General features: G+C 57.7%; 1 protein-coding gene across 2 annotated transcripts in view; it reads left to right on the top strand.

Annotated features, from left to right (window-relative positions):
• The window catches only part of NRTN (neurturin), a 44197-nt gene that overhangs the window by 14150 nt on the left and 2233 nt on the right, over positions 1-27814 (top strand). Inside the window, exons 5-6 of one of the 2 annotated variants that reach the window (XM_068165008.1) lie at positions 10839-10958; positions 27270-27501. In XM_068165008.1, coding sequence (XP_068021109.1) covers positions 27478-27501 — 24 coding nt within the window. In that variant the 5' untranslated portion in view covers positions 10839-10958; positions 27270-27477. Of the gene's footprint in view, positions 1-10838; positions 10959-27269; positions 27502-27814 lie in introns of those variants that run through there. The other variant, XM_068165009.1, reaches the window with a different exon arrangement.

Raw genomic sequence — 27814 nt, 5'->3', positions numbered from 1 at the left:
ATGCCAGCCCAGAGGGTTGGGAAGGGCTGGATCTGAAAGGATTTGGGATCCTCGTGGGTTTTTTTGGAGTGTAAACATGGAGCAAATTGCCTTCCTGGCTGGCTCAGCTGCCTTGCTGGCTGCCTCCTTTGCAGTGGTATTTTAAAGCACACCATGTCCAGAGACCTTCCTGCAGCCAGCACAGGTTTGTCCTCCAAAGGTGACCTTGGGAATGCTCCTCTGTTCCTACTACATCACCAGCAATCCCAAGGGCTCCTGACCAGCTCCCAGCAGGAGCAGTGGTGGCCAAAAGCCAAGGAGCAGGAGCAGGATGGAGAAGGAAAGGCTAAGAGCTGAGGAGAAGGAAAGGCTAAAAGCTCAGGAGGGGCAGGAGTGGGATGGAGCAAGAGGGAGCAGGAGCAGCTAGAAGCTGAGGAGCAGGAGGGAGCGGGAGCAGGATGGAGCAGGAGCAGGATGGAGCAGGAGCAGCTAGAAGCTGAGGAGCAGGAGCAGGATGGAGCAGGAGGAGAATGGAGTAGCAGTAGCTAGAAGCTGAGGAGCAGGATGGAGCAGGATGGAGCAGCAGGAGCAGGATGGAGCAGGAGCAGCAGGAGCAGGATGGAGCAGCAGCAGCTAGAAGCTGAGGAGCAGGATGGAGCAGGAGCAGCTAGAAGCTGAGGAGCAGGATGGAGCAGGAGCAGGATGGAGCAGGAGCAGGATGGAGCAGCAGCAGCTAGAAGCTGAAGAGCAGGATGGAGCAGGAGCAAGATGGAGCAGGATGGAGCAGCAGCAGCTAGAAGCTGAGGAGCAGGAAGGAGCAGGAGGGAGCAGGAGCAAGATGGAGCAGGATGGAGCAGCAGCAGCTAGAAGCTGAGGAGCAGGATGGAGCAGCAGCAGCAGGATGGAGCAGGAGCAGCTAGAAGCTGAGGAGCAGGATGGAGCCGGAGCAGGAGCAGGAGCAGGATGGCCTTGCCTGTGTGTCAGGAGCAGGAAGCAGAGGACTGGTGGACCCTGGGGGAAGAGTCTGCTGGGAACAGAGGCACATTCAGGGAGGGAGATAAAGGCTCCTGCTGTGTTTCTCCTGGGGGCAGGTTGCTTTGGCTGTGGCCTGTGAGGGGGATTTAAGCAGATCCGCTGTGTGCAGCCTGCTCCGTGGCTCTGCTAAGGGCAGGCAGAGCTCCCAGCTCCACATTTCTGTTGGCCTTTGGGTTTTGCTTTCCCACAGCCTGCCCCAGGTCACTGCCTGTGGCTTCCTCTCCAGCCTTTGGTTCAGGGCTGACCCCCAGCACTGCTCCAAGCACCACAGCCAGGCTGTGGCTTGGTTCAACTCAAAGGTTTGGTTATTCCCCCCAAGGTTCTTCTCTCCAACTGCTTCCCATCTCTTTAGGGGCCAAACCTGCCTGTGTGTGTGCAGGGCAGGGCTCTGCTCCCAGCTGATGCTTCCATATGTCACCAGCAGATCAATACTCAGAGGCAGCCAACTGCTCAGAGTGTTTTATGTGCAGACCTGCCAGGCATCTGCACATTCCAGGCATCCCCCATTTCCGTGGCAGGGAATTTTATAAGAGGCAGAACAGCTTTGAAGTGAAGCTCCCTCTGCCCCAGCAGCTCCCCCAGCGCTGGCAGCAGGGTGGGGAAGCCTGGAAGCTCCAGCTGCAAACCCTCAGCCAGGGCTGGAGCTGCAGAATGGGTCCATGAAGAGAGATGGACACAGGCTGAGACCAGCTATGGCCTCTGGAAGGATTATACCCAGCTGGAAGGTGAAGGGGAGGGAGGAAAGGGCAGAGCTCCTGGGCTGAGCCCTCCTGAGCACCCAGGGGCAGGGGAGAGCAAGGCTGGCAGAGTCCTCCTTGGAGGGCACATCTCCTGGGCAAGGAATCACAGGATCCCAGACTGGCTTGGGTGGAAAGGACCTTTCAAGGTCACCCAGTCCAACCCCCCTGCACTCAGCAGGGACAGAGCAAGTTGCTCAGAGCCCCAAAGAACCTGAGCTGGGATGGTGCCAGGGATGGTGCCAGGGATGGGGCAGCTCCCTCCCCTCTGGGCAGCCTGGGGCAGGACCTCACCACCTTCTATTTGAAAATATTCTTCCTGAATCTCCCTCTTTTAGTTCCCAACCATCCTCCCTTGTCCTGTCACAACAGGCCCTGATCAAAACTCTGTCCTCAGCTTTCTGCTCACTCCTTTAAGCACTGCAAGGCCACCAGAAGGTCTTCCTGGATCCTTCTCCTCTCCAGGCTGCCCAGCCCCAACTCTCTCAGCCTGGCCTCACAGCAGAGCCCTTCCAGCCCTCCCATCACTGCTGTGGCCTCTCTGGACCTGCTCCAACAGGTCCCTGTCTGTGCTGAGGACTCCAGAGCCACCCCAGCTCTGCAGGGGGGGTCTCAGCAGAGGGGCAGAATCCCCTCCCTGCCCCTGCTGCCCACTCACAGTCCCCAGGACCCCAAGGTGGGTCCAGAATCCCAGGTGACACCAGGCTCTTCCAAAGCCAGGCACCTCTGGCTGCCAGCAGTTATTCTGGAAGAGAGCTTGGGAAAGGAGGCTCTGCTCTGTATCCCAAGGATCACTCTCCTTGTGCATCAACCTTCCTCTCCTCCCCAGCCAACATCCAGCTCCAAGAACAAGCATCACTTGCCTCTGAGAAGCTGAAGGCAATTTGACTGCAGGGCTCAAATCCGGTGTAAAACGTTGTAGGATCTGAGTGCTGATGGGGAACATCTGGTCTGTGACCTTCACACCCCAGGAGGTGCGAAACAACCCTTTGGAGATAGCTCTGCAGCAGGCAGGATGCTTTACAGTGGCTCATTACTGCTCTGGAGCAGAGCCCCGGGCAAGCTCCTCCGGGGGCTGCTGGGGGCTGCCCACTGCAGCTTGGCTGTGATGGAGGTGGTCCAAGCTCGGGTGGAGGTGGCAGAAATGGAGAGGTCTGGGACAAGCCTGCTGCCAGGCACCGAGGCAGAGCCCACAGAAGCACCTGGGATGGGGTGCCACTTCTCTCCTTGCTTCACTTCTTGCTTCTCTTCTCAGCAGCCCTGCTCAGCCCCTGAGGAGCAGCCCACATTAGGCTGTGTCCAGGGAAGGGCAACAAAGGTGGGGAAGGGTCTGGAGAAGAGGGCTGGGGAGGAGCAGCTGAGGGAGCTGGGAAGAGGAGGCTGAGGGAGACCTCATTGCTCTCTGCAGCTCCCTGAGAGGAGGCTGAGGCAGGTGGGGGTTTGGTCTCTTCTCCCTAGTTATCAGGTGATAGGAGGAGAGGAAGCAGCCTGAAACTGTGCCAGGGGAGGGTCAGGTTGGAGAGGAGGAAAAATTTCTTTGCTGTGAGAGTGGTCAGGGACTGGCAGAGGCTGCCCAGGGAGGTGGTGGAGTCCCCAGCCCTGGAGGGGTTCAAGCAATGTGTGGCCATGGCAGCTGGGGCCAGGGTTTGGTGGCCATGGTGGGGTTGGGTTGCTGGTTGGGCTGGATGCTCTCAGAGGGCTTCTCCAGCTCAGTGATTCTGTCACAGCTCCACATCCCAGCCCCTTCCAAGCATTCCCATCTGGCCCACGTTCCAGAGAGAAGCTGAGGGACACATGCTGCTGGGACTCACATCTGTGCTGCCTGCTGCCTGCCCACCACTGCCCAGCCCAGAGCTGCAGCTCAGTCTTGGGTTGGTTTTTAGGGGGGGGAGGGAATTGTCTTTTACTCCAGCTTGAACTTTTTTAATCTGTTAATGCTCTGAGCTGCCACTCAGCAAAGGAGATGGAAAAAGGCAAAGCTCTTCTGCTGCTCAGCATGTGCCCAGAGCTCAGCCTGGGGTGGGGGGTGGGAGGAAAAGGGGCTCATAAAAAACTGATGAGATTTACTCTGCCTCATTTCAACCCAGGGCTTGCTCATAACTCATGGTGACAGAGAAGGGGGTCGCCAGGCAGGGTCCTCACCAATCCACAGCTCAGCAACCACTTTCAATTAGGACTTTCTTGGCAGCTTCCCAACTTTCTGTCAAACTCTTCTGGGGCTGCCTGGCTTTTGGGTTTTCCTTGGCCAGGTCATTTTCATCTCTGTAATTGAGTCCCTGCCGAGCAGCCAGGTGGGAGCTGGGAGCTGGGAAGGTGGAGATGTGGCCCTGAGGTGGAGTCAGAGGATTGCTTCTGTTGGAGAAGACCTCAAAGATCATCACAACCATCAGCAGCACCCTGAGGCCATCGTGAGCATGAAACCATCCTGTGCAGGAGCACTGCCCACCCAGAGGGGAAAACTGCCTCTGCCTGAATTATTCCATGGTGAATAAAAGAGGGGGGGTTGGGGAAGAGTGGATTTGGGTTCAAGAGAAAAGAGGTTTGCAAGGGGTAGCCAGCTTAAAAAAAATAGAATGAATCCAAGGAGTCTCTCTCCCTCCTGCCCAGGGGAACATCCAAGCTCCAACCAGCCTCAGGGTGGGGTGGCTGAGGTAGGACAGCTCAAGAGCAGGGAATGGCAGCTCCATGCCATCCCTCCTGGCAGCTCCATGCCCTCCCTCCTGGCAGCTCCATGCCCTCCCTCCTGGCAGATCCATGCCCTCCCTCCTGGCAGCTCCATGCCCTCCTTCCTGACAGCTCCATGCCCTCCCTCCTGGCAGCTCCATGTCCTCCCTCCTGGCAGCTCCATGTCCTCCCTCCTGGCAGCTCCATGTCCTCCCTCCTGGCAGCTCCATGCCCTCCCTCCTGGCAGCTCCATGCCCTCCCTCCTGGCAGCTCCATGTCCTCCCTCCTGGCAGCTCCATGCCCTCCTTCCTGACAGCTCCATGCCCTCCCTCCTGGCAGCTCCATGCCATCCCTCCTGACAGCTCCATGCCCTCCCTCCTGGCAGATCCATGTCATCCCACCTGGTGAATCCATACCATCCCACCTGGCACGAGCCCAAGCCCATGGCTGTCTCAGCTCTCCCTGGCTGCAGGCTGGGCTGTGGCTGAGCTGCTGCAGGCTGGGCTGTGGCTGAGCTGCTGCAGGCTCCACTGAGGAGCTGCTGTAGGCAGGGAGGACTTCACAGGTTGATAGAATGGGTGAGAAGGGACCTTGAAGATCATCCAGAGCCAACCTCCTGCCATGGGCAGGGACACCTCCCACCAGCCCAGGCTGCTCAAGGCCTCATCCAGCCTGGCCTTGAACAGCTCCAGGCAGGAGGCAGCCACAGCTGTTCCAGTGTCTCCCTACCCTCGCTGTGAAGAATTTCTTCCTCACCTCCAGTCTCCATCCCACTGCTCCCAGCTCAAAGCCATTGCCCTTCCCTGTCACTCCCAGCCCTTGTCAAAAGTCCCTCCCCATCCCTCCTGGAGCCCCTTCAGGTACTGGGAGGCTGCTCTAAAGCCTCCCTGGAGCCTTCTCTTCTCCCTCCTGAACAACCCCAACTCTCCCAGCCCAAGGGACTGGAAAGCTGCTCTAAAGCCTCCCTGGAGCCTTCTCCTCTCCCTCCTGAGCAACCCCAACCCTCCCAGCCCGTGCCCAGCGGGGAGGTTCTCCAGCCAGCCCTCTGCTCATCTTCTTAGCTTCACCCCACCTCAAGCCGGGTGCTGGCACTCCCATTCACCTGCCCTCTCCCCAGCTGCCACCTTGGCACCACCTGCTCCAGGAGAGGTGCCTTCCCCAGCACGATCTCCAGGAGGCAGCCCCAGGCGGTGCTCCTTCCCTGGGCCATCCCAAGCTCCTTCCAGTTTGGTTGTATTTCATCCGGGAGGCTTTGGTTCCGTCACGCTGGAATTTTTATGACTCCTTTGTGTGTACATAATGGGATTGCCCTGGAACAGGGGGAGATTCATCATCCTTCCTCTGCTAGGCTGCAAGGAATTTTTCTTCTTCTTCTTCTCCTCCTTCCTTTTGTTCCATGCCTGTGTTTCTGTTCATCTCTCAGGGCCTGGATGTGGGCTCCAAGGGCAGCTCAGCATCTCAGAGGGCTTCAGAGCTGAGGTTTTTTTCCCTCCCACTCTTGTTCCCAGTGGATGTGGTCTGTGACATTGTGTGCCACACATTTGGGTTGAGGGCTTTGGGCTTTTGTTGGTTGGTTGGTTGGTTTTTTCCCCTGCCTGGTTCCAACTTTTCTTCACTCCATCCCAGTGGTTCACAGCCAGGTGCTGCACTGCAGCCACACCACCCCCAGGCAGCTCTACAGGCTGGGGACAGAGTGGCTGGAGAGCAGCCAGGCAGAAAGGGACCTGGGGGTACTGGTGGACAGCAGCAGAACAGGAGCCAGCAATGTGCCCAGGTGGCCAAGAAGGCCAAGGGCATCCTGGCCTGCATCAGGAAGAGTGTGGCCAGCAGGAGCAGGGAGGTCATCCTGCCCTGTGCTCAGCACTGGTTATGCCACACCTGGAGTCCTGTGTCCAGTTCTGGGCTCCTCAGTTTAAGAAGGACATTGAGAGACTTGAAGGTGTCCAGAGAAGGGCAACAAAGCTGGGGAGGGGTCTGGAGCACAGCCCTGGGAGGAGAGGCTGAGGGAGCTGGGGTTGCTCAGCCTGGAGAAGAGGAGGCTCAGGGGAGACCTCATTGCTCTCTCCAACTCCCTGAAGGGAGGTTGTAGCCAGCTGGGAGTTGGTCTCTTCTGCCAGGCAAGCAGCAGCAGAACAAGAGGACACAGTCTCAAGCTGTGCCAGGGGAGGTGTAGGATGGAGATGAGGAGAAAGTTCTTCCCAGAAAGAGGAATTGGCCACTGGGATGTGCTGCCCAGGGAGGTGGTGGAGTCCCCATCCCTGGAGGTGTTCAAGAGGGTCTTGGATGTGACGCTTGGAGCCATGGGTTAGTTGTCAGGAGGTATTGGGTGACAGCTTGGACTTGATGATGTCTGAGGTCTTTTCCAACCTCATTGATTTTGTGATTCTATGATTCTGTGATTCTCCTCTTGCTCATGGCCCTCAGCTCTGTCACCTCCCAAGGGGTGGATGAGGGTTGGCAAGGCTTGGGAGAAGTAGCCTAGAGAGACATCAACCCTGTGGTGAGTGGAGTGGGAGTCCAGGGCTGTTAATGGCACCTCTGAGGTAGAGTCATGGACTCAAGGAATGGTTTGGGTGGGGAAGGGACCTGAAAAGCTCATCTAGACCAAACCTGCTGCAGTCAGCAGGGACAGCTGCGAGCAGAGCAGGTGCTCAGAGCCTGCTCCCAGGCTTAGAGCTGGAACCAGCTGCCCCCAGGTATCATGGGCACCCAGCCCTGCTCCCACATGGCATCTGCATCCCAGCTGGAGGAGAGGGACCAGGCACTGCAGGGAGATCTTGGCTGCTTCACCACACTGAAGCCTTCACCTCCACAGGGCCACAACAGCAAGGCCAGCTTTGATCAGCAGAGACATGAGGTCCTTTCTCACCTTCTCAAGGCTGCACAGCAGGCTGGGAGGCCAAGGCCATGTTGGACATGGTCTGGCTTCACCTTCCAATGGAGAAAAGGCAGAGCTCAGCTGCTGTGAGGCCAGAGCTGGATGGTTGCCCAACCATTCCCTGTGTCCATCATCACCTCCTGTTTACACAGCTCCAGGGCAGCCGTGAAAGCTTCCCAGTTCATGCTGCTACAGGCAACAGTTTCAGTAGCATCCCTCCTGGTCCTGGCACTTCCTGGAAGAAGCCTGAGTGGGCATCCATCTCAGGAACCCAGATGTGCACCCAGCTGGAAGAGCACAGGGGAATTTCCAAGCTGCACTCACAGCCTGCTGTCAGCCTGCAAGACATCAGCTTGGGGCCAGGCTTAAGCCTTGATGAATCAAGAGCAGCTTGACTGGTCAAGAGGAGGTAGCCAAGCCAAATAGAAGCAAATCCCAAAGCTCCTCCAGGAGCCAGAGGCTCCCTGCTGCCTTCTGGATTTCACTGCTCCACGATTTGAGGCAGGATGTGCTGGTATCAACCCTGCTAGACGCTGGCTGTGGGGCCAGCTGGACAGACTGGCACTGGGGCTCTTGGCAAACACTGTGGGAGAGGTGGGAACGAGATATTGGTGCCCACATCAGACACATCAGTAGGAGCAGGTCGGTTAAAAGCTGCAGGTTCTACCAGGCTGCTCCTCCCGAGCTCTGCGCAGAGCCCTGGCGACGTCCTGCGCCTCTGCTGTGGCTTGGTAATGGTTTTGATGCTTCCTTGGGCACGTTTGCTCCTGTTCCTCTGAGGCTGTTTTGCATTAAATTGTTTGTTTAGCAGCTACTGGGGTTTTGGCAGGGCAGCTGCTGCCTTCTGTGGGCTGCAGGGAGGGAGGCTGCCCTGCGCCGCTGCTTCGCGGAGCAGCCAAGAACGGCAAGGTGAAGCCTCCTGCTGTCAAAGAGAAGCAGACCCAGCACCCATCCCTGCTGCCTGCTCCACTGCTCCCACCGGCTCACAGCACCCTGTGGGCTCGGGCTGGGTGGCCTTTGTGGTGGGGACACCTCTGTGGCTCCCACCAGCACTGCTGGGACCCAGAGTAACCATGGACCAGGCTCCGCAGACCTCTCTGGAGAAGATCTCCCAACGGGTCAAGGTCACTCAGATCCCAGACCCCCAGAGAAACCCTCCAGCCCCTGATGTGTGCTAAAGAAAACAGCCCCAGTGTATTAATACTTGCAAAAACAAACACTGGGAAGGCAGAAGGAGGAAGGAGCCAACCATAAGGGGAGTACTGAGCCTCTCCTCCAGCCCTCCAACCCCTCCTGCTCCATGGCTGCTGCCTTTCTGAACACCCCACGACATCAGCAGCCTCTGCAGATGCCTTCAGCTGTGCCCTAGCAGGTCTGGCCCAGCATGGCCACTCTCAAAGGGGCACCTACCCCCCTCCCAGGACCAGCTTTGCCTCTTCTTCCTGCCTTTTCAGTGCCTCCCATTGCCACACAGCATTCTGATTTCCAACAGGGTGAAGCTCTGCTCCGACAGGAGGTTGTGGAAAGGTGTTCCAGGTCCAGCCCCAAAACTGTCCCAAGGGATGGGGGGGAAGTTATCATCGAATCATCAAGGTTGGAGAAGCCCTCTGAGATCACCCAGTCCAACCAGCACCCCGACCCCACCATGGCCACCAAACCATGGCCCCAAGTGACATGGCCACAGGGTTCTTGGACACCCCCAGGGATGGGGACTCCACCACCTGCTCTGGGCTGGCTCAGATCTGCCACTCCCCAAATGGGAGCCTCCACCCCCAGCAGGCAGTGGCCTGGCTTTAGTCTGTCCCCAAACCAAGCAGGTCTCCCTCATCCAAGCCTCTTCCTCACCTGCCAATCAATTCACTTTGTTCCTTGTTGCCTTCCTGCTGCTTTTCCTGTCTAAACAGGATTTCTTTTCCAGTCAGAACTGCTTTATTTTGGGATCTTGAGTTGTTTGTTTGCTCTGTGACATCTTGAGTGGTTTCCAGGAGAGCTGAAACCCCTCCAGCCTGCAGCACGGTGCCTGGGGGTGCCCCAGCTGGGCTGCAGGCTCCTGCCTCCCCTTGGCATCCCGGGGGGCACACACTGCCTGCCCCGACCTGCAGCCCTGGGGCTTACACAACAGCGAAGGGAAGCACATGGATCATGTTTCTTCCCAAACCTGCCACAGAACAAACCTGGTGCCACTTCCAGGGAGCTGCAGAGAGGGAGGGTGGGAGCAAGCCCTTTGTGCAGGATGGAGAGAAGCGGCTGAGTGATGTCTGTCTGCACCTCTGGCTGATTTCCCACCTCACAAAGCTTCACCCAGCTCTAAACCTGGGGCTGCAGCATCTGCTGGCGCCCGGGGAGAGGCTGAAGCAGGAGTAGAGAGGGAGAGAAGGTCTGGCTGTAGCCAGAGGCTGGCTGCTAACTCTGCAGAGTGATGATGTCAGGGGGAACAGCAGCAAGGACTAACCGAGCCCACGGGAAGGAGTGATCACAGGATCCTGGAATCCCAGGCTGGTTTGGGTGGGAAGGGACCTTGAAAGGCACTCAGCAGGGACAGCTGCAACCAGAGCAGGTTGCTCAGAGCTCCAAACAGCCTGACCTGGAATGGTTCCGGGGATGGGGCAGCTCCCTCCTCTCTGAGCATCCCGTGATGATATTTTCCACTTCATTTTGTAAACTGAAGTGCCTCTCTGTGGTCACCCCTGAGGTGACAGCTGCGAGGAGCAATCAGCCCCAGGGTGGAGGATGTGGGGCTGAAGGAGGCTGGGGAGGGGTTTGTGCCGTTAGGAGACAGCTGAGCGGTGGAAGAGCTTAATTAGGGAGATGTCCCTGGCTCCGCTCAAGCGTCCCCACCAAAGCCCTGAGGTGCACAAGCGTCACGTGTGGGTGCTGCCATGCTCCTTCCCACCGACTGTGTCAGTCCCCTCAAGACAGAGCCGCTATGGGGCAGCCAGAACAGCCCCTTGGATCTCAGCTTGCTTGAGGGACAACTCCAACTGTACAGATTTGCCCTAAATTTCAAGTCCTTGTGGGTCCGGGGGAAGAGGAGAGTGGGGGATTGTGAGGGGCAGCACTGAGGGGTTCAGGGGAAGGGAATTGGGGGAGCGGGGTGATGCGGGGGGCAGGACCGAGGGCTCGGTCTGAGTCGGGCGGGGCGGGGCGGGCCGGGGCGGTCCCGGGGCGAGACGCGGCCGGTGCCTCCTCCGGGAGAGCCGCGGACGCGCCGGGCTGCGGGAGGCACCGGGACCCGCACCGGGAGCGCTGGGGCTTGGACCGGCACCGGCAGCGGAGCGCAGCCCGGCTCGGGCCCGGGCGGGGCGGGGGCATCGGCCAGCTCCAAACCCGCCCCCCGCCGCGGGGAGGAGGCGGTAGCCGAGCCCCCCCCGCTGCGCCGAGCCGAGCTCCAGCCGAGCCAGAGCTGAGCCGAGCCCAGCCCAGCTGTTACAGAACCGAGCCCAGCCCAGCCGTGCCGAGCCCTTACAGAACCGAGCCCGGCTCAGCCGCTCCGTGACAGAGCCCAGTCGCGCCGAGCCGAGCCGAGCCGAGCCGCTCCGTGACAGAGCCCAGTCGCGCCGAGCCGAGCCGCTCCGCCTCTCGCCCATGGCTGTCTCCGGTCCCACGCGTGTCCCGGCCGCACCACGGAGCCGCCTCTGAGCCCTGACCCCCGACTCGGCCTCCAGGTAAGAGCCGCGGGCAGCCCTGGGCACCTGCCCGCGGGCGGGACCGATCCTGCCCCTCGCCCGGCGGTGCGGGACGGGGGAATGGCTCTGGGGGTCCTCGCGGAGCCTCTTTCCCCACTCCCACCCTCTGCCCTCCCTCCAACCTTGCGGTGCCCGATCCGGGGCTTCGCTGCTCTTCGTCTGCCCCCGCCGTGGTTGGCGGCCGGATGGAGGCACCCCAGAAATGAGGCAAAATCGGATCCTCTGGGGCACCCCACGGGTGGAGCAAACCCGGATCCTTTGGGCATCCTCGGAGGATGGCGAGGGTGAGGGGAGAGGCAGGATCAGGCCCCCAGCTCCCTCTTGGTGTCCGGGTTGCTGGAGGAGTTTGCTTCATACTTGGAGAGGATCCCGCCAGGAACACAAACAGCGCTCAGGGTGCAGCCTGTTCGCAGGAGCTGGGGAGGAGCGGGGGGAAATTTGTGTCCTGTCTAAATATTAGTGTAAGGAACGGAAGAATCTCCGGCCGGGCTCTGTCGGCATCTGCGACCCCATCACCTTCTCCCCCACCCCCAGGCTCCCACCGCCAGCTTGGAGCCCAGCTCTGCTTGTCCTCATCCAGAGCTTTGCAAGGGATTTGGGAGGCAAAAATCTCAGCCCCCGGTGTCACGGGAGGGGAATTTCCCACTCTCGCTGCGGTTTGCACGGAGGCTTTGCCCAAACAGCCCAGACCTCGGGTGCCTTTATTGCTCATATATGGTAGCCTGGAGCCAGCACCCGCTTAAATCCCATTGTTGCCTCGGGAGCCAATCCGCAATTCGGCGCTGGGTCGAGGGTTCGCCTTAGCCCAGCGGCAGAGGGGACGGATGGCTGTCGGAAGCGGCGTGCTGACATCCCAGGTCTGCAGCCAAGGACCGTCCTCCTAATCCCCAATTCAGCCTCTCGCGTTCGTGGGTGCTCCCAGCTGGAACGGCAGGAGCAGCCGAGATGCTGTGTGGCACAGGGTGGAGAATTCCAAGCTGGGTGGGGGCTCCGTGCAGGTTTTTAGGTGCCTTGGGTGGCTCCGTGCAGGATTTTAGGTGGCTTGGGCACTTGGTTTTGTTTTCCTAGCTGCTGGCTTTAACTGGGCCCTTGGTTCGGACCCAAATCTACCTACCAGAGCAGAGGTAGCGATGCTGTGCCCGAGATCTGCTCCGGGACACGACAGTGTCCCGCTGGGAGCATCCTCAGCCCCATCAGCAGCAGGCTGCCGGCTCCTCCTGCCTCCCTGTCCCCAGCAGGTCCAGGGCTGGGATGGAGGAAGGAAACCAGGCTGTCCCACGTTTCTACACCTCCAATTACACTGCTGGATCTCAAAGGGCTTATTCAGTCCTGGTCCAGCTCACGTCTTGCCTGGAGGAAGGAGCAGAGGAGGGTGAAGCACATCCCGATGCTGGCTGTGGCCACCCCCAGGGTGCTGAGCTGTCGCGTCTGCTTTGCCATCCCTCTGTGCACGGTTGCAGCTACTTCACAGCAGGATGTGGCCCCAGGGCCGGGCTCCTCCTGGGCTGCACGGCCACAGGATTTGCAAGGGCAAAGGGAGAGCTCAGCACCCTCCAGGTCCTGTGGCACCCAGCCCCTGGGCTGTAAATAAGGAGAGCTGGACCGGTCTGCTGTGGTAGAGCCAGGGGGTGTCCCTTATCACCGGGAGGCTGGCACCTCTGGGTGATGCTGGGTGCTGGAGCAGGGCTGGACTGAGGCAGTACTGGGTGCCCTCCCACGGTGCAGCCGTGAATCACAGCTCTGGCTCCACCATCTCCCTCCTCTCCCGGTGCAAAGCCCATCCGGGGCTGCCCGTGGGCTGCTCTCCTGCAGTGTGCCATGCTCGGGGGCTCCAGGACATGCTTTTGAGGTTCACTCCTGCCTTTGGGGGGCTGCAGGGTTTGCTCTGTCCACTTTTTGAGGTCCAGGCACCTCTCATGTTGCCCTAAACACAGCCCAGCCAGTAGAGTGGCCAGGGCAGGTGTCCCCTTGGCTGTCCCCAGCTGAGCCATGTGCGTGGTGTGGTGATATTCGACACGGGGCAGGCAGGACCCCATCCAGGGAGATGCTGAGCCACGCTGTGCACATGCAGGGGTGGGCCTGGGGGGGCACAAGGAGCTGGCAGCAGCCTGTGAGCATCTCAGGATACCCAGTGGGGCTGAGCCTCGGTGGAGAGGGAGATGCTGAGAGGAGGAGGGAGGGTTCAGGACCCATTGCAGGAGATGCAGTAACAGGTCAGGACTGGTGTGGGGTTTACTGGTGTGGGTTTTTTAGCCCTGGTGCCACAGACAGATTCATTGCTGGTCTAAGCTAGAGCACATCTGCATGTTCCTGCTTCCAGGACCTCCCAGCCTGGGTGGGTTAGCAGCACATGGTCCTGCTCTGGCAGCTCCCAGGGCTCCATGTGTGTGGGGAGGGGGTGAGGACCGAGGTATCAACTGGCTTCTCCACTCCCACTGTGCCAGGGATCATCTGGCATCCCAGGAGTACTGCTGCAGCAATGCAGCCATGGGCTGGGCCAGTCCCTTGCTCAGGGTGCACCACCTGCTCCAGCTCCACTGTTGGCTGGGTTGGAGGAATCCCATTCAGCTCAGCTTTTGCTGGGATTTGGCCAGTTTGGAGTAATATTTCCACGTTAAACTTGGAGCAGAGGAAAAGAGACTCAGGCTTGCTCCCTCCTGGCTGTGCTGGGCACGGTACAGGCATTGGAACAGGCTGCCCAGGGAGGTGGCAGAGTCACCATCTCTGGAGGTGTTTGAGAAACAGGGACATGGCACTTTGGGACACATGGCCATGGTGGTGTTGGGTTGGTGGCTGGATTCATACAATCATAGACTCATAGAATGGCTTAGGTTAGAAGGGACCTTCGGGATCATCTAGTCCAGCTCCCTGCCATGGGCAGGGACACCTCCCACCAGCCCAGCTTGCTCCAGGCCTCGCCCAATGTGGCCTTGAACAGCTCCAGGAAGGGGCATCCACAGCCTCCCTGGGCAGCCTGCTCCAGTGTCTCCCCACCCCCCACACTGTCAAGAATCTCACAGAACCGTAGAATCAATAAGGTTGGAAAAGACCTCAGAGATCATCAAGTCCAACCTGTCACCCAACACCTCCTGGCAACTAACCCATGGCTCCAAGTGCCACATCCAATCCCCTCTTGAACACCTCCAGGGATGGGGACTCCACCACCTCCCTGGGCAGCACATCCCAAGGGCCAATTCCTCTTTCTGGGAAGAACTTTCTCCTCACTTCCAGCTTAAACTTCCCCTGGCACAGCTTGAGACTGTGTCCTCTTGTTCTGGTGCTGGCTGCCTGGGAGAAGAGACCAACCCCCAGCTGGCTACAACCTTCCTTCAGGGAGTTGGAGAGAGCAAGAAGGTCTCCCCTGAGCCTCCTCTTCTCCAGGCTGAGCAACCCCAGCTCCCTCAGCCTCTCCTCCCAGGGCTGTGCTCCAGACCCCTCCCCAGCTTTGCTGCCCTTCTCTGGACACCTTCAAGTCTCTCAATGTCCTTCCTAAACTGAGGAGCCCAGAACCGGACACAGGACTCCAGGTGTGGCCTCAGCAGTGCTGAGCACAGGGCAGAATGACCTCCCTGCTCCTGCTGGCCACACTATTTCTCTCCCTAATCTCCAGCCTACATCTGCCCTCTTGTGATCTTAGAGGTCTTTTCCAACCCAAACCGTTCTCTGTTTTTATGCTCTCGTTTGAAGGAGCATCCCAAGACCACAGCAGCCCCACGCCCCCCCCCCCCTGCGATCAGCCCTGGGAAGGGAAATGCCAGGATCGATTCGATTCCTCTTGCTCCTTCAGCACAAACCGAGTTCAGCTCCACTTTGGAGCTCGACATCCAAAGAGCTCAATTGAAGCAATCTATTTGCCACCGAGCTGCTCTTGAAGGACAGCAAAAACCCCCTTCTGTTTCCTTCCTCTGCCGTTCAAAAGCCACACCGGCCCCGTGGCAGCCCCTGACTCACAGCGGCAGCGCCATCAGCGCTGATGTTCCCGCAGTGTTTTGCTTTAACGGAGCCACAGTGGGGGTGGGTTTGGTTGTTGTTTGGGTTGGTGGTGTCGGTTTGGTGTTTTTGTTGTGTTTTTACGTTTTCCTCCAGGTTTCCTTTGAACTTTCTCCAAGCCAAGAGGCTGTGAGGATGGCTGCCGGCTGCCGGCAGGGAGGCAGCGCAGCCCAGCCCAGCCCTTGGGGCTGGCATCCCTCACGCAGCTCCTGCACAGCAGGAGATATCCCAGGAGGGGAATTTCCTCCTTTAGCGCTGCTCCCAGGCTGCAGTAATCCAAGGCAGGAGCTGAGTTTTCCTCTGTTTCAGCAGCTTGCTTTGCAGCTGAAGGCTCTGTCGGTGCAGTGCTCGGGGCAGGGTGATAAATCCCCTGCCAGAGCTCTCCTGAGTGATGCTCGGGCCTGAGCACGGAGAAAGAACGCTCATGAGCAAGGCCTGGGCTGTAATGAGGCTGCAGGATATAAGGAGCCTTCCATTTCCTCTTGCCCTGGGTTTTTTTTCCAGGCAGCAGTGGAGGGGTGAGGTGGTTGGAAGGCTAAGCCCACTCCTTGTCCTCCCCAGGGAGAAAGGTTCCCCAAAGGGACCAAGTGAATGACAGCTTTTGAAGCCTGCTTGAAGCATCCAGGGTTTGGGGGAGGGATGCAGCAAAGAGCCATCCCTGGGGGCTCTCAGGGGCTGTCTCCCTTGCTGCCTCCAGGCCATGGCAGCTCCAAGGCATTGACAGTGGTGTTTTGAATCACAGAATGAGCTGGGTTGGAAGGGACCCTCAAAGGTCCTCTTGTCCTAGCCAGCAGGGACATCTCCACCTAGAGCAGGTTGTTCAGGGCCCCATCAAGTTTGACCTTGAATGTCTCCAGGGATGGGATTCAACCACACCTCTGAGCACCTTGTTCCAGCATTTCTGTCCCTCCTTGTGCAGAACTTCCTCCTAACCTGAGTCCACCTTGCTGTGGTTTCAGACCATTGCCTCTTGTTTTGGTTTGAGTCCTGGGGATGAGGAACCTCTTTTGCCTCACCTTTGCTGTTTCTGGGTCTCTCTTGTGATGGACATGGTCCTGTGTGACCTTCTTGGCAGGGGGGTTGGCCTCAATGATCTCCAGAGGTCCCTTCCAAGCCCTACCATGCTGTGACTCTGTGGACAGCACCAAGAGCTCGTGTCAGTGGCCAGGCCATGGGCTCCTGCATGGCTGGAAGTGGCTTTTTTGCCTTTCCTGATGCTGGGTTTGGCTGTGCTGGGGCTGACAGGGCTGGCTGGGAGCCATGGGCTCTGTTTATTGCCAGCTGTTGCTGCTCCCTGACCCTCCCCTATAAAACACCAGGGCTGCTGGACTTGGTGAAGGCTGCTGGTGGCCAAGGACCTCTTGGCACCATAAAACAGGGCAGAGCCCCCAGCCCTGCTGCCCTGAGCAGCCTTGTGTTGGGCTCCTGGAGCAGAGCAGAGGCAGCTCATGCCTGTGCCACTGACCACAGGGCTGCAAGCCAGAAGCCCAGATCCCTGTGGGGCCCATCCCAGTGGTTCTGGTCCCTGAGCAGAGCTCTGGGCTGCAGCCAGAAGAGTCTTGTCAGGAAGAACAGGCAGGAGATGGTCCCAGCAAGTGGTGGTTTGGATTCTCCCTGTGCTGATGTTGTGCAACATGAGGGGGGACCAAAGCCAGCTAAACCTTGGGTATGAACCAGAACCTCCTCACCCCCTCCAGCAGGTGCTGCAGCCCACCTGGGGTCACCAGCCCTGTCCCTCCAGGGTGTCCCTGAGGAAAGGCCTCCCTCTGACTTAACAGGGCAGCTGTTGTCTTCATTAAGTGCTGCTGGCTTATTAAGAGCACATTTTTGAGGCTTAGCAGCTCCACCAAGCCATCTGGGAGGGACAATGCCAGCAGTGGAGCCGCTGCACGTGGCAGGAGGACGCAGGCAGCAGCTGCTGGCTGTGGTGTGTCACCAAGCCAGGGTGGGCTGGCTGCTGGTGGCACTGCCCCACTGCTCCAGCCTGGGGTGGGATGTGCCTGTTTAGTGCCCAAGCTGGTGAGGGGGAAAAGGAGAGCCTGGAGGGACCCAGCCAAGGATTTGGATGACATGAGCCCTCTGAGCATGGACAGAGGGGCATGAGGGGACAGTGATGTGCTGCTGTGCCCTGGCAAAGCACCACCCAGCAGGGGACCAGCGGGGAGGAGAGAGGGGCCTGGCTCTCTGCCTGCCTCCAAGGGCAGATCCAGAGAGGTTTGACCTTTTGCATCCCCAAACACTGGCTCAGGGGCTGTGGTGGGATGGACTACATCAGCTGTGGGAGATGAAGGAGAGGTGGCATCAGCACAGGGCTCCCTGCTGGGATGGGCATGAAGCCAGGGCATAGGTCTTGGCTGTGTCTGCCAGCTCTGCTCCCACAGGTGGTGGAAGAGGACAGGCACCACCTCCAGCTCCCTGCTGGAGCTCCTGCCCTGGCCATGCCATCCTCCTCCAGCAGCTCTGAGCAGTGCCAGCTGGCCCTGCTGCAGCATCTGGGCTGGGAAGGGTGGCAAAGTGGCAGGAGAGGGGCAGGTTGTCCCTGCCTGTGTCACCTCACAGTCCTGCTGGTGTTGGCTTCTCCACAGCAGCACAGGCAGGATTTGGGGGGCACCATGGTGTCAGATGGGGACAGGAGCTCAAACAGATCCCAGGCAGACTTATGGAGAGGGACAGGGAGGGCACTGCCACTGCAGCTCTCCCATGCCAACACCCTGGGACTGTTCAGAGGGCAAAACTGGGTTTTTTTTGTAAGCTGTGTGACTTTCCCATGCAGGAAAGGTCTTGGTAGGGCTGTGAGCAACCTGCTCCAGGTGCAGATGTCCCTGCAGACTTCAAGGGGTGGTTGGGCTGGATGAGCTCTAAAGGTCCCTTCCAACCCAGCCCTGTCTGTGATTCTATGATTCTGTGAAACCCTGGGGACATCCCAAGGAGTTTTTCCCTACAGTGACAGGGAAGCTTGAGGGATGTGTCCATGTGGGCAGGGACACCTTCCCATGGCCATCTGGGACATGTTCCTCAAGGATCTGGGAAGCTGTCCCTGCCCATGGAGGGGGGAGTCAGGACTAGATGATCTTTAAGGTCCCTTCCAACCCTTTCTCTGATTCTGTGATCTGTGCTAGCACCTTGAGCAACCTGCTCTGGAGGAAGGAGTCCCTGCCCATCCAGGGGGGTCTAGGATGATCTTCAAGCTCTAGGAAATTGAAGGTCTTCTAGATCTAGGAACTGGCTGATCCTCAAGGTCCCTTCCAACCCAAACCATGAGCTGTGTGTGCTGTGCCACCACATCAGCACCTCTGCCTGCAAACAGCCAGGTGGCTCTGCCTTGCTGCCTTTGGGAGCCCCTCCAGCTGTCCCTATCACCCCCAGCCCTTTTTATCCTAAGCATCTCCCAGTTTTGAACCCTTTCCACCCAGCATTTCCGTTCCCAGCCCCACTGCTTGGTGCTGTCTGGGGGAGGAATTTCTCCTCCGAGGAGCAGCACTAAGTGCTTCAATCTGTCTGCCAGTCGCTGCTGGAGCCAGGCACTAAATGCTGATGGGATCTTGGTCTGTGCAGCATCCAAAACCCACTGGAAGGGTTTAGGGCAAATTGGATTTGCAAACCTCTCCTGGGTCTCTCTCTCTCTGCCCTTTGCAAAGCATCATAATCCCTGGCAGGCACCTTGGCAGGCCAGCTCCTGCCGTGCCAGGGGAAATGCCCTGGGCACAGGGACAAGGGGAGAGAGGAAGATGGGGCATTGCCCCGTGCCAGGCTGGGGGTGGCATCCTGTGGCACCCACGCTGCTTGAGCAGGATGTTCTTGAGGGGTGAGGATGGGTGCTGTAGAGGGGCAGGATGTGTACTGCTGAGGGGCACAGATGGGTGCTGTTCAGGGGCAGGATGGATGCTACTGAAGGACATTGATGAATGCTGTTGAAGGATGATGTTGAGGGATGCTCATAGGTGCTTTGAAGGACAGAGATGGGTGCTGTTGAGGGGCAGGATGGGTGCTGTTGAAGGACAGGATGGGTGCTGTTGAAGGACAGGATGGGTGCTGTTGAAGGACAGGATGGGTGCTGTTGAAGGACAGAGGTGGGTGCTGTTGAGGGGCAGGATGGGTGCTGTTGAAGGACAGGATGGGTGCTGTTGAAGGACAGGATGGGTGCTGTTGAAGGACAGGATGGGTGCTGTTGAAGGACAGAGGTGGGTGCTGTTGAGGGGCAGGATGGGTGCTTCTGAGGAACGCAGAAGGATGCTGTTCAATGATGTTGAAGGGCAGGATGGGTGCTGTTGAGGGTCAGGATGGGTGCTGTTGAGTGGCACAGATGAATGCTGTTGAAGAATGATGTTGAGGGATGTTCATAGGTGCTTTGAAGGACAGAGATGGGTGCTGTTGAAGGGCAAGATGGGTGCTGTTGAGGGGCAGGATGGGTGCTGATGAGGGATGTAGCTGGGTGCTTATCCCTCGTGGGCCACCCCAGGGCTGCAGCTCCCACATCCTGCCCCCAGCACAGCTTGCTCCTGGCTCAACCTGCCCTGCTTGCAGCGCTGCTGGGTCAGGGCAGGAGCAGTTCCTCTGGAGGTGAGAACAGGAGTTACTAAGGTGGGAGCTGAAGGTGCTGCAGCAGACAGATGGAAAAGCCAGAGGTGGCCTCCCTGCTCCCTGGGGAAAGAAAACAACAACAGGGAATTCCCCCATGGAGCCCTTCAAGGGCATTTTTGCAAGGGGGAAACTGAGGCACACTGCAGCACAGTGACCCCACTGAGGCTCTGGGGGGGGGGCTGGAGCACACCACAGCTCCATCCAAACCCACAAAGAAGAGGAAAGTGCTGAAAGCCTCTGTGTGGGAGGAGCTGATGCTTTCACGGCAGCCCCCTTGCTCTCCTCTGCCTCCGTTGGGATTTCCCCCTCCTGGATCCCACTGAGGCCTTTTCCTTGCTTGGGGAAAACAAAAAGGGGGAATTCTTGACACCCCTCTCCCCCCCCACCCCCCCAGCACACCCTCTGCAGCTCACAGATACCAGCAGTGTTGCAACCAGCCCAGAGGAAAGCACATCTGGGGCCTGGGCTCTGTCTCAGTGCCAAAATTGAAGCTTTTAACCCCATTTCCCCAGGCACTGGGGTTGTTCAAACAAGCCACAGTAATTAGTTTCCTCCAACTAAACCGCCCTGGTTTGGCACCATGCAGCCTTTGGGTGCTTGGGGGGGGGGGCAAGGGGTGGTGGTTTGTCACCCCCCCCAGAAAAAAAACCTCAGTCACTGATGTTCAACCTTCAGGTTTCAGCAGGAGGAGGAAATTCTCAGCTGGAGAAATGATCTTGGGTGTTGTTTGCCATCACAGAGCACCCATGGGTGCCCAGCACGGGGAGGGTCTTGCTTGTAAGGCTGATTTCAGGTGAAGGGAAGAGCTTTTGGGTGGTGTAGGCTGGCACAGGCTGCCCAGGGAGGCTGTGGCTGCCCCCTCCCTGGAGGTCTTCAAGGCCAGGTTGGATGAGGAGTTGAGCAGCCTGGGCTGGTGGGAGGTGTCCCTGCCCACAGCACGGGGTTGGAACTGGATGAGCTTCAAGGTCCCTTCCACCCTAAACCAATCTATGAATCTATCAGGTGGTTGTTTGCCACCACAGCAACACCCATGGGTGCCCAGCACTGGGAGGGTCCTGCTTGTAGGGATGTTTTTGGTGGAGCAACAGCACTGGGTGGTTCCTAAAGCCACCACAGCAGCACCCATGGGTGCCCAGCACTGGGAGGGTCTTGCTTGTAGGGATGTTTTTGGTGGAGCAACAGCACTGGGTGGTTCCTAAAGCCACCACAGCAGCACCCATGGGTGCTCAGAACTGGGAGGGTCTTGCTTGTAGAGGTGTTTTTAATGGAGCAACAGCACTGGGTGGTTCCTAAAGCCACCACAGCAGCACCCATGGGTGCTCAGAACTGGGAGGGTCTTGCTTGTAGAGATGTTTTTGGTGGAGCAACAGCACTGGGTGGTTCCTAAAGCCACCACAGCAGCACCCATGGGTGCCCAGCACTGGGAGGGTCCTGCTTGTAGGGATGTTTCTGACTGGAGCTGTCTCTGCTTTCCCTCAAGGCTACATCCTGGGTTTGGGGGGATGCCAAACGATCTGTTTGTGTTTTCCCTGCCCACCAGCAGAAGGGATTTGGCTGCAGCAGGGAGTGGTTTGGAGCAGTTTTTGTTCCCACCTGGTTCCCCCCTTCTGGAGTCCTTTTGCGTCACTCCAGAGGCCACACTCCCTGCTCCAGCTGAGTGATCCCATCCTGGAGCTCTTTATTGCCATCCTCTCTCTACTGACTCATCTCTAACCGTCAAGGGTGGCTCTTGGAATCCTGCAATCATGCAGTCATGAAACCTGGAAGAGACCCTCAAGGGTTATCCAGTCCAACCCTTAATCCCCAGCACTGCCAGGGCACCGCCAAGCCCTGGCCCTCAGCACCACATCTCCGCAGCTTTGAAACCCCTCCAGGGCTGGAGACTCCACCACTGCCCTGGGCAGCCTGGGCCAGGCCTTGGCAGTGCTTTGGGGGAAGAAATTGTTGCTCATGTCCACAGGGCTGAACCCCAACCCTGCTGCTCACATTGAGGGGCACGTAGTGAGGTGGAGGTTGGTCTCTTCTCCCTGGGATCAGGTGATAAAAGGAGAGGAAATGGCCTCAAGCTGTGTCAGGGGAGGGTCAGGTTGGAGATGAGGAATAATTTGTTTGCTGCAAGGGTGGTCAGGGAGTGGCACAGGCAGCCCAGGGAGGTGGTGGAGTCCCCAACCCTGGAGGTAGCCAAGAAACCTGTGGGCACAGCACTTGGGGCCATGGTTTGGTGGCCATGGTGGGGTTGGGCTGCTGGTTGGACTCAGAGATCTCTTCCAACCCAAACAATTCTCCTCTTCTGTGCTCCCCCTTCTGCAGCCACAACCTGGGGCATGGCATCACCCCTGGCACCACCCCTGGCACCATGCCCCTAGCAAACCTTGCCGCCTCGGCGCGGGGGCTTGGGGAGGAACTTCTTTTTCTGATTAGTTTTATTGTGCTGCTGGGGTTGTGGGTTTGCTTGGCTTGGGCTGTTGGGGTGTTCTGTTGGGTGGTGTTTTTTTCAACCCCAGCTGTTTGGAGAGATGCAAACCAAAGCCTCTGTAACTCAGCCTGCATGTAAATGTCACAGCAGCGTGGGAACGCCGCCGCTGGCTCCCCGCGCCGCCGGGAACCCCACCACGGCCCCCTCGCCTCCTCCACCATCCCATGGGGCCAGGATTGCTGCTGGTTCCTTGCCAGGGCTGTGCCAAGAGGCTGCAGCAAGGAGGGATTTTGGTGCTGCAGCAAGGAGGGATTTTGGTGGTCTCCCCAAAAGTTCCTCCCCCCAAAGGAAAAAGGCTGCGGCGGGGAGCCCGGGGGCAAGGATCTGGCTCGGCTGTGGTCAGCCCTTTGTGAGGGGGGACCAGGGGGAAGCCTGGGGGCTTTGGGAAGAGCTTTGGAGTTTCCTGCATTGGGCTGCTTTTCACTTAGGCAAAACAGAACCATGTGTCCCCTCTTCAGCTCTGGTTTTGCTTATGGGGGAGCTGGGGAGGAGGGAAGGCGGCGCCAGGGACGAGCCAGAGCTGCAGGGCTGTGGGATGTGCTGTGGTCGTCATCACTTTTGGCATCCAAAGGACAAGGCTGTGCCGGGGGGGAGAGCTGCTGGTGAGGTGTCCCCAGCCAAGGGGATGCCTGCACTGAGATGGTGGCACTCAGGGGTACAGGGGCACAGAATGGTAAGGGGTGGAAGGGACCTCTGGAGACCACCTAGGCCAAGCTCCAGAGCAGACCTGGAGATAGAGACATTCTCTTTCCTGCCCTCCTTTGTGCACCCAGTTAGGGTCAAAAGAGCAGGAAAAGCCAACAGTTAGATCAAGGTTTAGGGCTTGTTTTCCTTTTAACCCTCCTCATTTTGGGGCCAGATTTGCCATTTTGGGGGCTGGTTTGATGCTAGGGCTTTGGCCATCCTGCTGCAGGCGCTCAGTGCAGCATCCACCCCGGCTGGGGCTGCCAGGCACTGAAGTGCTCCTCGGGGAGGTTCAGGTCCCAAAGAGCACATCAGGAGCTTGTGATAGGTATTCATAGAATGGGTTGGGTTGGAAGGGATCTTCAAAATCACCCAGTTCCCACCCCTCCAGTGTGGGCAGGGACACCTTCCACTAGATCAGGTTGCTCAAGGCCCCATCCAGCCTGGCCCTGAGCACCTCCAAGGTGTTCCACAACCTCTCTGGGCATCCTGTCCCAGTGCCTCACCACCTTCACCCTAAAGAATTTCTTCCTGATCTCCAGTCTCCATCTCCCCTCTTCCAGTTTGATCTAAGCTTTGCCCAGGCTGCTCTCCTCAACATCCCCATCCCCTCCAGGACCAAGCTGATGGTTCTCCAAGCAGGACCAGGAGTTGAAGTGGAGGCTGCTGCTGGAGGAGCTGCTTTTCAGCAGCCCTTGGAGCTGCTTCACCGTGAGCCTGGATGGAAATTGTTTAATTCCTGTGGGGTGAGTCATGAGGATCCAGGATTTCAAAGCAGCTTGGCTCCCATGTAAGGCACTAAAATAAACAGTGTGTGGCAGGTGGAAGCTCTCTCTGATGTCCCATCAAGGCCTCCTTCTTTCCAAGTGCTTTATGTTGCCAAAAAAACCCTCAGCCACTCCATGGCCTCATCCATTCTTGCAGCCTGGCTGAGCCCAAGAGCTCCAAACTAATGAATCAATGCCTGGAAGCATGAATTGACTGCACATCTATGACACAATTACAATATCCTTTCTTTTGGATTCTTTGCATTCTGGGTGTGTGAAGAGGCAGGGCTGGAAGTTTTCACCACTCCTCCTCCATCCTCACCTCCCTCCCTCCAGCAAGGAGGATTTAGGGGCAAGAAAGGAAAAACAACCCCAAACTCTGCTTTTGGCCTTTTCATCTCGTGGCTCCAGGAGCTGAGAGGCAGTGGAGGTTGGGATCAGATCCTGCTTGAAAAACTGGAAATGGGTTAGAGGGGGGAAAAAAGAGATAGGAGAGGAAAAATGAGAGTGGGGGAAGTGAGGGGAGTCTGAGGATGGAGAGCAATGGCTTTGAGCTGGGAGATTGAGACTGGAGATGAGGAAGAAATTCTTTCCATTGAGGGTGGGAAGACTCTGGCACAGGCTGCCCAGGGAGGCTGTGGCTGTCCCCTCCCTGGAGATGCTCAAAGCCAGGTTGGATGAGGCCTTGAGCAACCTGGGCTGCTGGGAGGTGTCCCTGCCCATGGCAAGGAGCTGGACTAGATGATCTTGAAGGTTCCTTCCAACCCATTCCATGATTCTAAGATTTGTTGGATTCTCTTTGAGAAGATGAGAGGCACAAGGAGCTCGTGGAAGGTGTGTGAGGAGGATCTGCAGCAGCTGGGGGAGCTGAGATAACCAACTTGCTCCCTCCAGACCAAGCAATGGGAGTGTTCTGTGCTGCTATTTGTTGGTTTCCCTCAGGCTTTCCAGTTCTTTGGGATGCAGAGAGGCTTCTTCTCTGCCTGGAAAGCAGCAAGCCCTGGCAGGAGCTGGTTGTGGTGGGCATGAGCCGGGCAGGGGGTGGCAGAAGAGGTGTCTGGTGGAAAGGCTTCATGCTGGAGAGGTTTTAATGCTGGACTCTTGCTGGTTTGGGGACTGTCCAGCAGGGAAGGGTCTTTTCCTACAGGATTGAGTTTCCCACTTGGCAGCAGACACAGCAGGGAGAGACTGTTGTGATCATATTAATGGATTATCAGGAGAATGCAGGAAAATAGGGAGCTGTCAGGCTGTTCTCCAGAAGAACATCTGAGCTCAAATCTTGGCCCTTCATCCAGCCAGGGAGTATCATCCAGCCAGGGAGGATCCCTGGGTCCCTGCCTGGGATGTCAAGTGGCTGCAGGCATCCAAACCCAACCAGGATCCAACCCAAGTTCTCCTTCGCAGCAAACTCAGGGCTTGGACCTGTGGCTCATTGGTGGGGTGGCTCCAGTGGGTGAGTTTGGGGGCTGAGATCAAAATGCACAGGCACAGGGTGGCAGAGGGTGACTTGTAAATGGGGTTTGGCTCCCAGACACACATGGTGAGAGCCTAGCAGGATGCCCAGCACAGCCACACTTGCCCAGCTGCCCTGTGGAGAGAGGGATTTTTGTGTGATTCCTGTGGTGTCTTTTTCCTTCCCCCCAGGTTGGCACTCGCAGTCTGTGGCTTTGTAGAGCAAGAAGAAGCCCAAAGGCAAGGGCTGGAATGATTGATTTATTTTTCAGTCTGTATTGGTTTGCACATTGGAGCTGAGCTTTGAGTCTCTTGAAAGGTCACCGCTGAGTGGCCAGGGGCCAGCACTGCTGGCTGCTGAAGCTGGAGGCTTCTTTTATGGGAGGTGCAGCAGTTCTGAAACCACTCTCCTCAAATTTTATGGGCTTGCAGTAAGCCAGAGGCCCTTCCTCAGGTGGATGGATCAAGTGTCACAGCCTTGCTCCATCCCAGCCTTTTCCTCCCTGGTGCAGGGCTGAGTCCCGCTGGGAGCAGCTCAGGAGGTAACGATGAAGGCTGAGGTCTAAGGTTTTGTGTGGTCCTGTTGCTGGTTGTCCTCTGTGGCATTCAGCTCCCAAAACATTTCAACATCAGCCTCTTGTCCTCCAGGACAGCAAAGTATTCCATGGCTGGAGCACCTCTGTGAGGAGGAAAGGCTGAGAGCCCTGGGGCTGTTGAGCCTGGAGAAGAGCAGCCCCAGAGGGGATCTGAGCAATGCTCAGCAAGAGCTAAAGGATAGTGGGGAAGAGGCTGGGGCACGAACTGGAAGCCAGGAGGTTCCATCTGAACAGGAGGAGAAACTCCTTTGGTGTGAGGCTGCTGGAAGCCTGCAGCAGGCTGCCCAGAGAGGTTGTGGAGCCTCCTTTCTCTGCAGAGATGTGCTGAGGGCCCCAGCCAGCCTTGGCAGAGTTAGGGAATAGCTGGACTTGATGATCTTAAAGCTCTTTTCCAACCAAATCAGTTCCATGAGTCTAACGATGCTGATGAACATAGGTGCAAACACTCCCAGCACCTCCACCGCCCTCCCAGCGCCTCCACTGCTCTCCCAGCGCCTCCCCTGCCCTCCCAGCGCCTCCACCGCCCTCCCAGCACCCCCAGGATGCAGGCAGCACCCCAACCTCGCCTTTGTAGGAGGGGAAGCAGCAGCAGACAGTGAAACAGGGCTGAAGCTGGGGACAGCACCATCCCCTTCCTAGCGCTCCCAGCCCTCCCACCAGCCGGCTGCAAGCTCTCAACCCAGCAACACGTCCTGCTGCCGGTGCTTATCGGCGCCGTGTCGCGGCCAGCTCCGCCGCTCCGTACCCCGGCGGGATCCCACCAGCTCACCTCCTTATATGGCCAAACTATTCTTTTTCTAGCTTGGCATTGTTTATAGACCCGCTGAAAAATATTTAGACTCTGGCCGGGCTTCTACAATTATCTTGTAACCTACGGGCTGCATTAATTACCCGTAATGAAGGCGCAATTAGCTGCATCCCGCGCGGCGGCGTTCGCAGCCCTGCTTGTTTGCTGCGGGAAGAGGAAAAGCAAACCTGGCAAATTTCGGTTTTAAACAAACAGTTCCCCTCCTTCCTTCCCTCCCTTCCCCCCCGGCAAATGTCGTTAAATTAAAGCTAGGAGCTTCTTGTTGATTGTTTTTCCCCTTCTCTTTCTTCTTTTTTTTTTTTTCTTTTCTTCTTTCTCTCTCTTTTTTTCCCTTTTATTTTGGTTTTTTCTTTCTCTCTCTTCCCCCCCCCCTTTTTTTTTTGTTTTTATTTTGTTTTCTTCATTTTTTCCTCCCCTTTTGTCTCTTTTTTTGGTTTTCTTCTCATTTTTTAATTATTTTATTTTCCTGCTCTCTTTTTTCCCTTCTATTTTTCCTCTTCTCTCTCCTCTTTTCCTCTTCTCTCTCCTCTTTTCCTCTTCTCTCTCCTCTTTTCCTCTTCTCTCTCCTCTTTTCCTCTTCTCTCTCCTCTTTTCCTCTTCTCTCTCCTCTTTTCCTCTTCTCTCTCCTCTTTTCCTCTTCTCTCTCCTCTTTTCCTCTTCTCTCTCCTCTTTTCCTCTTCTATTTTTCCATTTTCCTTCTCCCCTTCTCCCCCTCTCTCCCCTTCTCCCCCTCTCTCCCCTTCTCCCCCTCTCTCCCCTTCTCCCCCTCTCTCCCCTTCTCCCCCTCTCTCCCCTTCTCCCCCTCTCTCCCCTTCTCCCCCTCTCTCCCCTTCTCCCCCTCTCCCCCCTTCTCCCCCTCTCTCCCCTTCTCCCTTTTTTCACCTTCCTCTCTCTCTTTTTTATTTCCCCCCTGTGGAAAATATCTTTGAAAAGCAGAAATGTTTGGAGTTTGCAAGGAGCTGAAATAAAAGGAAGCAAAAAGAAAAGGAGGCCAGGAGGCTGCTTCGAGTCGGAGCCGCTTCCCAGAGCCTGTCTTTGATGGGGGTTTGATGGCTGACTGCCTACTGACCAGAGCTCCGACCCCTACTGCCCTGCCTGCCCCCGGGGGCAGCTGGAGCATCCCACCGGATCCAACCTGCTTTGGATGGAGAACGTGGAGTGGCGTCAGGTAAGGACCCAGCTCAGCTTTGAGGCTCTGAGCAACCTGCTCTGGCTGCAGATGTCCCTGCTGACTGCAGGGGGGGTGGACTGGATGAAGTTTAAAGGTGCCTTGAACCCAAACCAGTCTGGGATTCTGGGATTCACCTGGCCAGCCAGGCTGCTGCTGTCAAGGATGGCTTGGCTGAGGACACTGCCCTGCCTCCATTGCCACTGCCAGCCCCAGGCCACCCTCACTCCTTGTGGCCACTTTCCCCCAGGCAGCACAGCCCTGGGCTGCACTTTATCTCCACGCCTCAGCTCCCCTGGAGCTTCCTCAGGAG

Source organism: Melanerpes formicivorus, unplaced genomic scaffold, assembly GCF_026170545.1.
Source record: "Melanerpes formicivorus ecotype bairdi unplaced genomic scaffold, bMelFor1.0.p_v2 SCAF_83, whole genome shotgun sequence".
NCBI lineage: Eukaryota > Metazoa > Chordata > Aves > Piciformes > Picidae > Melanerpes > Melanerpes formicivorus.
Note: the sequence above shows the minus strand (reverse complement) of the source record. Positions and strands in the feature narration are given on the sequence as shown.